This window comes from Hippoglossus stenolepis, chromosome 7, assembly GCF_022539355.2.
Source record: "Hippoglossus stenolepis isolate QCI-W04-F060 chromosome 7, HSTE1.2, whole genome shotgun sequence".
In the NCBI taxonomy this organism is placed as follows: Eukaryota; Metazoa; Chordata; class Actinopteri; order Pleuronectiformes; family Pleuronectidae; genus Hippoglossus; species Hippoglossus stenolepis.
The window spans coordinates 21,235,678-21,244,897 of NC_061489.1; the positions used below are offsets into that span (position 1 = coordinate 21,235,678).

Here is a 9,220-nt window from a genome sequence, read left to right on the forward strand (position 1 = left end):
TTGATACCGTCAAGTTTTTTTTGCTGATAAAACTTTTCAAATGCAGGACTTCTACTTGAGTTTTTTTGTTTCACATCACAGAGGAGCGACTCGAAGACAGATCCCGGGTGTTGAACTCTACAAAGGGTTTTTTTTTTCTCCTCCGACTCTTTTTATAGAAAGTGAATGATGATGGGAACAACGTCTGGTTGCAGCTCCTTGTTCGCATGTTTTACAAGGAAGGTGTGTGAGAGGTGTTACTGAAAGCTGCAATTAGGTCAACAGAGCTGCTCCAGTAACATACCAGCACCAGAACCCTGTTTCAGACAGTTTCAGGTTTTACAAACACTCTCGAACACTGAAGCCGAGATGGTTAAACTTCAGCAGGAGGGTACATAGTGTTGACAGTGCCTCAACATGTAGGGTTTGAATGGAAGAGATCGACCTGTGCGCTGACAGATTATTATAGAGATTATTTTAGTAAAGATGTGTTGGGTAACAATGTGCAAATAAGATCTTAATTCGTGCTCTGATGAATGAAAGAGGAAATTAAGTATTTTCAGGAATGACAGGACACAGAATGTCTGGGTTTGTTGGAAGATTACAAATTAGGTTACCACAGCAACTGACTCAGGGTTAATCTGTTTCCCCTCATCTCAGCGTTTGACACCTAAATGATCAGCAAACTAAAACTAACTCTGGAATAACCTCAGGTGTTTGAGACTTTCATGTTCACACACCAGAGACAAAAATAACCAAATACAGTTTATTATTGAAGCATCAATTTATTTTAAAGGGAGTCACAATACAAGGCTCAACGTTACTTTCTCTTGCCCGGTTTGAATTATAAAATGTACAGAAATAATCCACTTCAGCTGAAGCTTTAAACTCTAAACTGCAGATCACACAATAACAAGTTCTGACACATATTTACAAGTGTTTTACTGGTGAACAGGAATCTTAAAACACTATGTATCTCCAACAGCAGAATTCTTGCAAACATAGTCGAGGTTAAAATCGTCCAGGTTCTGCTCGACTTGTTTTAGAAAATGCTGAAGGAGGAAAAAAGAGCCTCAATAGAAGTCTGTAGAAAACAAAGAGTTTTCCCCTCAGGTGGCTGAAGCGCAGCGTGCGTGAAGACGTGTCCCAGGTTCCTCAGACGAAGGTGATTCGACTGCGGGCCTGGTTGAGCTGCCACACGTTCAGCTCCTCGTATTCCTCCAAGGCCTCCTGGAACTGGTCGGGGGTGAAGCCACGCGTGACACAGCGCTGCTCTGCCTCGGCCATGCGGACCACCCCGCCAGCGCCGCCGCGGCCGACCACGCCCTCTGTGGCGAGCTCACGAACCAGAGAGAAAATGACATCGGCCGGTCGCTGGGTCCTGTACAGGAAGAAGGAGAATTCAGACTTTTAGACCCTGGAAGAACAAACCTGTTTACTGACTAGGAGATGAGTCGAGGGATTCGTCTTTTTTTTGTATTGTAAAAAGAGATATTTTAGAGAATTTTTGTATTTATTATATTTTTGGGCATTTTGCCAACTTAGGACAAGAAAGTAAATCTCCTAAAACATCAAACTACTTTAACGGCTTCAGGAGAAACATGGCTCTTCCCATCGATATAAAAAGCCTCTTGGAAGTTTTCGAGTGCTGCTTCGAGGACAGTTTATGGTAAAGGGGCTCGGGGAACATTCTGCCGTGTGAACAGAGCTCTTTAAAACCCAGAGACGTTTTACAGCTTCCTGCAGGATATGCAGCCACTGTTACAGGAATACAAGAGACTCGTAAAGACGACCACATCCGGTCACTCGCGATGTGCGGAGCTGCCATTGACTTCATGTCATTGTTGAGACGAGTCTGAGTTTCGGGTGCGAACACTGACCTTGTGGTGCTGGACTTGTCAGCTTGTAGCGAGTCCTTTGACATCTCCATCAGTCTCATTGCCTCGTTGACGTCCTCCTTTTCCACAGTGTCCATCATACGAAGACGAGCCTGGGGAGGGAGAAGAGGAGGAGACGTCCTGAAAATCCAGTTAATTCATAAACAGGAAATTCTAACTTGACCAAAGAGTCCATCTTGATTATGTAGGCTGCGCTGTGCCGGCACTGTCAGACCGAGACAAGTGCAATGCCCTCTGGGACGGTCGGCAATTGCCCAAGTCTCCGCCTCTCAACACCAGCTAGTCTCTCTACAAGTTGAAATTCGGACATCTGATCAGAAAATACTAAGGTTGTTGGATTGGACACATTGATGACAGCTCTGGTCATGGTCAGTTTTGCATGGGTTTGCACAGCTGCACCTAAAGCACACAGGCTGACTGCCCACCCTGCAAAGCTGGTCAGGATCAGAAAAACCTCCGTATCTCACATGTAGGGTTACGAAGGTGGTAACAAGGCTCAGTTGTTGTGGAGCTGTGATACATTTACTGTACAATTCAAGCAGTTGCTTTCACGCAGACATTGTTGTGGGAGCAGTTTGCCCCCTTGTGGAAACATTAGTGGAGCACATCGCTGACCTGTTTGCCTGAAGTGCTGGTTTTGCAGTAGGTGGATGATGCTACCTGCACAAACAGCACTTTTGGCAACCAGAGGCCGAGTCAACAGATTAAACTCATTCAGGAAGCATCAGCATGTCTTAAATTAATAAATAATTACAAAAACATTAATACAGTTTTTACAGCTCATGTACATAGTTAAAGAATAGGATTAGGAAGGATTACTATCTTCAGTGTGCGGACTAGAGAGCTTCTGTCCAGCGTGAGAAATAAGTGCTCACATTGCAGTAGGCTGTGCTATCATCACTACCTGCACTGTAAGCACTTTATCTCACACTGGACTATTGAGAGCACAGGAAGATAAAAAACATAGAACCCATATCAATATTTTATGTCTATATTTGGGAGCTTTCAAATGATACTGTGTGACCCAGGTTAAAAAAAAAATTAAAAAAAAAGGAAAATCAATTTGATCTGTGGTCAACTTAAGTGGGGGTGTATTTCTCACCAGAGCAGTGGATATACGGAGGATGGAGAGGAGGGTTCGGGCGGAGGTAAAGGTCGTGTCCTTGCTCACTCGCGCCTCTTTCCTCATCTCCACATAAGCAGCAGTGATGTAATCAGCCAATGACTCGGGCACCACCGGCTGCCGCTTCTTACACACACCGATGTAACGTCTGGAGAGGAATTTTAATGCATCATTTAGTGGCTGGGTTTGGACATTGTACCGTTAAAACTCAAGTCTTTATTATTTAAGTAAAAGAGCAGTAAATAAACTGCAGATCATCATCATCACCTCATCAGCTTCATGTCGATGGGGGTGAAGTGAGTGGGCGGCTGGCGGCAGTGCTGGTGGACGTAGGTGATGTGCTGGGCCAGACGCAGGTCAGCTTCGGCATCTGGCTTGTCCTGGATCAACCAGAGGAGGTCGAACCTGGAGAGCAGAGCGGCCGGCAGCTGAATGTTCTGCTCAATGCTCTTCTTGGGGTTGTAGCGGCCGTAGGCGGGGTTAGCTGCGGCTAGAATGGAGCACCGGGCGTTGAGGGAGGTCATGATGCCGGCCTGGTGAGAAGAGACTTGTTTATCAAGCACTATATTTAAACTTAGTAATAGATTTATTAAATCACCCGTTGTGCATGTCTTTACCTTTGCAATAGAAATGGTCTGCTGCTCCATCACCTCGTGGATGGCTGTGCGGTCAGCGTCAGCCATCTTGTCAAACTCGTCAATGCAGCAGACGCCCAGGTCGGCGAGCACCAAGGCTCCACCTTCCAGGGTCATTTCTCCAGTAACGGGGTCACGCATCACAGCTGCGGTCAGACCGACACCGGATGAACCACGACCCGTTGTGTACTGACCTGAAAGTCACAGACGAAAATATTATCAAATGAGACATGAACACAAACGAGATGTTTTCTATTTGTTTTATTTAAAAATTGCACACAAATCCTAAACCTAACATTTTAGCAAAAACAACCTTTACTCTGCTGGTCTCTGTTCAGACATCACACCGAGTTAATATTTTACCACGTAAGCCCTAATGGAAAGAAAATGGATGACCAGATAAAATATTTAACAAGTTTCAGGACTGTACTCACTTCGAGGAGCCAGACGGTCAATGTAGCACAGCAGCTGGGACTTTGCGACTCCGGGGTCTCCCATCAGGCAGATATTTATGCTGCCTTAAGGAGGAAGAGCATTGCAGTTACTACAAAATGTCAAATGTGCAAATATTTGAGCTGAATGTGAATCTATATACATATATTGACCCCTTCAAATGGATTTGGCATGAAATGAACCAACCAAAAAATATGTTTTAACTCATTTAACAAATCCCTTTTCTGGCCATTAAGATCATTTGCTGTTTGAGTTAAAAAAATGTCTTGTTGATATGAAGGAGGTGGGATTTAAAAAAGAGGGAATTATCGCCATGACCCATTGGGAATCGAAAAATTGTCTCACACTGTTTTAGTGTGTAACATTTATTTCCCTCTGATAAATGGCCTTGATCCTACTGTCGACTTTATGAAGATGCTCACCTCTGATTTTCATGCCCTTAGGAGCCTGCTCCACCCCCCCAACCAGCAGCAGCAGCAGGGCCTTCTTCACGTCTTCATGTCCGTAGATCTCTGGTGCTATTGAACCAGCTAGTTTCTCATAAAATCCTTCATCTGTAGCAGAGAAACAGTCACTTTAGTTTGCTAAAAGAGTGAGAAGAGTATCTGCATTGGCAGGTTTTGGCATTGATGTGGGTGGATGTTACTGAATTGCCCACACAGAAACCCGCACCTGTGATGCCGCGCAGCTCCTCGTCAGTCAGCTCCTCATTACCGAGCGCATCATCCTCCGTCTTGTTCATGAGGATGATGCTGTGGGCCTCCATGTACGTCTCTGACAGAAGACCCTAAAACAAAAAGGACATTTAATGGAGGGAGAGTTTTTGATGGAGATGAACCCAGGAACCGTAACTCATTCTTTCCAAAAAAAAAACCCTAACCCCTTAAGTCCCCTCTTTTCATAGGTTTGAGTTTGGGGTGTTGTAAAATAATCACAGTTGGAAACCACTCACCTGCGCTGCTTGCGTGAAACCTGTGCGCAGAAGAGGCAGGAAGACTCCTGTGATGGCCACGTGGTCGCCTGGCTGAGCGAGACGAGTGTTTTCTCCGCGGGCATACACAGACATGCTCCTTGGAATATTACCAACAGGCACTTGATCGCTCTATAAAAATACAACAATAACCTGATGAGAAAACTGGCCCCTAGTGACCTGTGTTACCACAATTGTCCAAACTATTTATATTCGATTAGCTCCTCACATGTTCCTGGATACGAATCTCCTGGAATTTCACAAACTTGGAGCCTCTGGTCTGCAGGTAGAGACGACCCCCAGACTTGTTGGTGACACACTCTTGACTGGGACACATGATGAGGGGCATGAAGGAGGGAGACTGGATCTAAAGAAGAAGGAGAAGACATTATGAGACATGTCGGATCATTTCCAATCTTATCACAGGATGTATAACAGAATTTAAACCAAACTTACAGGTTGATAAGTCTCTGCACCACATTGGTCACATGTGTAGGTAGCAACTGCCATCATCGGTTTGACCTCGGTGGCGCGGGTGACGATGCCTCGAACCGGCACGAGGTGTCCAATGCTGTCGGCTCGGACATCACGCACCACTTTAGGTTTGGATGTAGTGGGAGACTTAAAGTACAGCTCGCTGTGGATGGAAGATAAAAATCATAAGAGAAGTACTTGTACGTAACAAATAAAGTATCACAGCTGGCATTGAATAATCAACATAGGCCAGTAAAATGTCCACCTTGAGTCTGAACTTACAATCTCCTCATGAGTTCAGGTGGGTATTGGTTACGCGGGTCTCTGGTGTCCGCTGGGTCACGACCCCTCTGTTCCATCATCAGCCTGTGCTCAATGTACACGTCCAGGGAATCTTTGGCCACAATCTGGATTGAACGCAAGCACAGATGTCCATTTAAAAAAAAAAAAAATGTTGCAACACACAATGTAATGGTTGCATTATTGTTAACGACTTGGTTTTGTTCTGCATCAACTGAGCAAATCTACTCACATCTCTCTCTTTGTACTCTGGCAGCAGCTCGTGGACTGCGTCGGCGAACAGGCCGGTGTAGCGCTTGGCGTTCTCACAGATGCTCTCCACCAGCTCGGGGTCTTCCTCAGCCACATCGTCAAGATCCACAAATATAGACACCTTCTCCCTGTGGGCCAGCGCCACCTGTACACACAGACGAGCAACTAGATCAGCCACGACCACGTCTTCACAGATACTGATGAATAACAAACTTGGGCGAGCTGTGACCGACTTTATAGCCAAACCCCATTACATTGGCCTGCAGATTTGTTCTGCCTTATAAACACTGTTTGTATTCTGTTTACATTGTACATGTATTGTTTTATATTTTCTTTTATTCCGATATGCTAATTTCACTATGCACTTTACTTCTGTAACACAAATTTTCCCAAACTGGAAAAATATTTGACAATCTTATAATGTAGATAGTGAAATATTCATTAATACTCTTAAAGACACACAACCTTTATGAAGTAGATACTGGTTGTAAGAATAAAACATTTTTTGTTATAACATTTGTTTAAAGTAATGTCTATTAAACAAAGAGGCAAAAAATACAATTAAGGGGACAAGAGAAAACTGTTCAGAACATAAAGTCCCCAAATGTACTCGGTTGTAAAAGGAATCTGTCAACAATCCTCAGTGAACAGGAAAAACTGTTTCTCTGAAAGCTACGCCCATTTCTACCGTTTGTTTACTACACTTACAAGCTGGGCTCCATATTTGAACACCTTCTTCCCGTTGTCATCCTCGGTGTAAAACTCCTGCAGGAACCTTTTGCATTTGTCTGCAACACAAACAGGAAACAAAACGCATTTAGTTTTACTTCACAGGTGAAAAAAAAAAAAACACAGGCCACATCCATCAGAGGTTTGTTGTTCATCAGCTGCACGTCCACACAAACAAATCCCTGAGTAGTCGCGTTACATGTTGATATTTCTGTGAAAGTTAAAAGCAGGTTTGTGGGTCTAACAGCCCAAGTTGATGAAGAGCAGCGGCAGTGGGCCTACGCACTGGGAGCTAATGTGTTGTCCTGCGACGACCCCCTTTGTTGAGCAACATGGCATCCTGCAATCTCGATGAGTCACTATTGACTAAAGAAAAGGCACAAACCGACACTGACTCACCGCGCGGAGCAGATCTCCCTCCGCTGAACCTGTTTACTGTAGTTTCCGAGAGAAATAAGTGATAATGCGCAGCTTCGGGGCGAGAGAGTAAACACAACAGACGCGCTCCATCTTTAAAGAGGAAAACATCCCCGCACTTCCCCAAACAGACACAACTGAGAACAATGCGTGGATCTGCGCGTCGAGGGAGGAAACTGCCCCGAACGCGGGGATGGACTCGAGCCACTTACTTTGACGCAGCGGCGGAAAACACGCAGCTCAGCGTTTTTATTTCTCCGCTCGAGGATGTTATTGTAAACAAAGCAGCACATGGCTTTTGTGCCCCGTCACTCTGGGGATCCCTCCGCGCGCGCGTCCGCCCTGAAAAGTAATCCGGACTGTTGTTTTCAAAAAAAAAAAAGGAGCCAGGACCAGCCATCTTCTGACGTTAGCCTCGGTTAGCTCGTCGATGCTAAACACACACATCTCCATGTTAACTACGGAGGATACGAATCAGAGTCAAACTCCCCAACAGCGGGTTCTACGTAGCTATTGTATTCACAGATTGAGATCGTGTGGAACTACATCTTTAGACAAACAATAAAACGAAATACTACTTGTTTAAGTTTAAATATTACTACGCCAGGTGCGCAAATATAATGACACCTGCCCTTAAGCAAGGCACCAAACTACCAGCTATAAACACCAAGAAACAGCTAAATACAAAACAGTGTAACTCACAGCTAGTGGGGGGGCAGCTAACTGGCTAGCATGCTAATGTTAGCAGTGGAAGCTAACTCAGTGATCGTGTGTCTTTTTAAAGTTTTAAACACTTTAAACGAGCGTAAAAAAACAGACACCGAATAACGTGATAAGTTCAATCAGAGCGCGGAATAGCGTCGGGTGACGTAGTGACGCTACGTGCTTTTAAAAGTTCACGTTGACTTGCGTCCGTCGCTTTTGCGTTGTGAAATAAAAGGGGAATCGCGAAACGAGCTGGCGCCTTTAAATCGAGGCTAACACCCGCAGCGTTTTTTTGATCCAAGATGTCGGTGCAACTTTAAAAACACGTGCGCTACAACTAGCTGCCCCACTGTTCTGCAAACTAACTTTCTAACGTGGCTTTAATGCTAACAATAACTGTTTCCGCCTTCTCTGCAGCAGGAGCTGAGGCTGGTGTCGGACATGTGCTTGAACAGTGGCGCCTGCTCCTTTGTTAAAGCGGATCCATCCGGGTCACTGTCAACACACGCACACACACACACACACACACACACACACACACACACACACACACACACACACACACACACACACACACACACACACACACACACACACACACACACACACACACACACACACACACACACACACACACACACACACGACTGGGTCCTATGGAGTTCTGGAACAAACAGAAAAGTTTGTACAACTTCCATCTAAACTAGTTCCTCGGGTTTATTCAATATAATACACGCACACCAACACGCATAAATTAAAAATGATTGTAGTTTAAGTACAGAAACATGTTCCAGAGATAAAGCAGCTGATTGAATGAGACAGTTTAAAGCTGCACAAAATAGATTAGCAAACTCCGGCGATCAAAGCAATTCTTAGTTACTATTAAGATCGATCCTGAGAGCTTTTCAGCGAGTTGAAGGTTCACTCATTCTGATCGACCTGTTGCTGTTATTGTGAAAGTTCCCACGTTACCTTTCTCTGCCGCGTAATCCTTCCGACTCATGTCTGCAGGCGGTGGCGCTCAGCGGCGATAACGAGACTCCGGGAATCCAGAAAGAGCAAAACGAGCGGTTTAAAGTGAGGGTTCGAGTCTGAGCGTCAGATTGTGTGTCCGGACTCCAGCGTTCATTCACACGCAGCCTCGGCTTCTCCCTGGTCGCGGTGCAAGAAGTGGCGCGAGTCTGACGTCTCCGCAGGCCAATCACGTCGCTGCTTTCCGCGTGGAGGGGCGGGATTTGTCGGTGGCGCGAAAGTTGCGGACGACTGCGCGTCACGTGACCCGGCA

At 45.3% G+C, this 9,220-nt stretch overlaps 1 protein-coding gene across 3 annotated transcripts; it reads right to left on the reverse strand.

Moving 5' to 3' along the window:
• Positions 1-744: 744 nt before the first annotated feature.
• Positions 745-9,135, reverse strand: mcm7 (minichromosome maintenance complex component 7). 3 transcript variants are annotated; one of them, XM_035162025.2, is made up of 15 exons: positions 8,908-9,135; positions 6,793-6,872; positions 6,065-6,229; positions 5,815-5,939; positions 5,515-5,695; positions 5,288-5,425; positions 5,041-5,190; positions 4,761-4,875; positions 4,511-4,642; positions 4,070-4,153; positions 3,618-3,829; positions 3,268-3,533; positions 2,980-3,148; positions 1,860-1,969; positions 745-1,360 (listed from the first exon to the last, which is right to left on the reverse strand). In XM_035162025.2, exons 1-15 carry the CDS (start codon positions 8,936-8,938, stop codon positions 1,135-1,137), a joined length of 2,184 nt encoding a protein of 727 aa, XP_035017916.1. In that variant the 5' UTR covers positions 8,939-9,135; the 3' UTR covers positions 745-1,134. The 3 variants fall into 3 exon arrangements, with proteins under 3 accessions (XP_035017916.1, XP_035017917.1, XP_035017918.1); XM_035162026.2 differs by lacking the exon at positions 8,908-9,135 and adding an exon at positions 7,443-8,380; XM_035162027.2 differs by lacking the exon at positions 8,908-9,135 and adding an exon at positions 7,213-7,369.
• Positions 9,136-9,220: the final 85 nt, after the last annotated feature.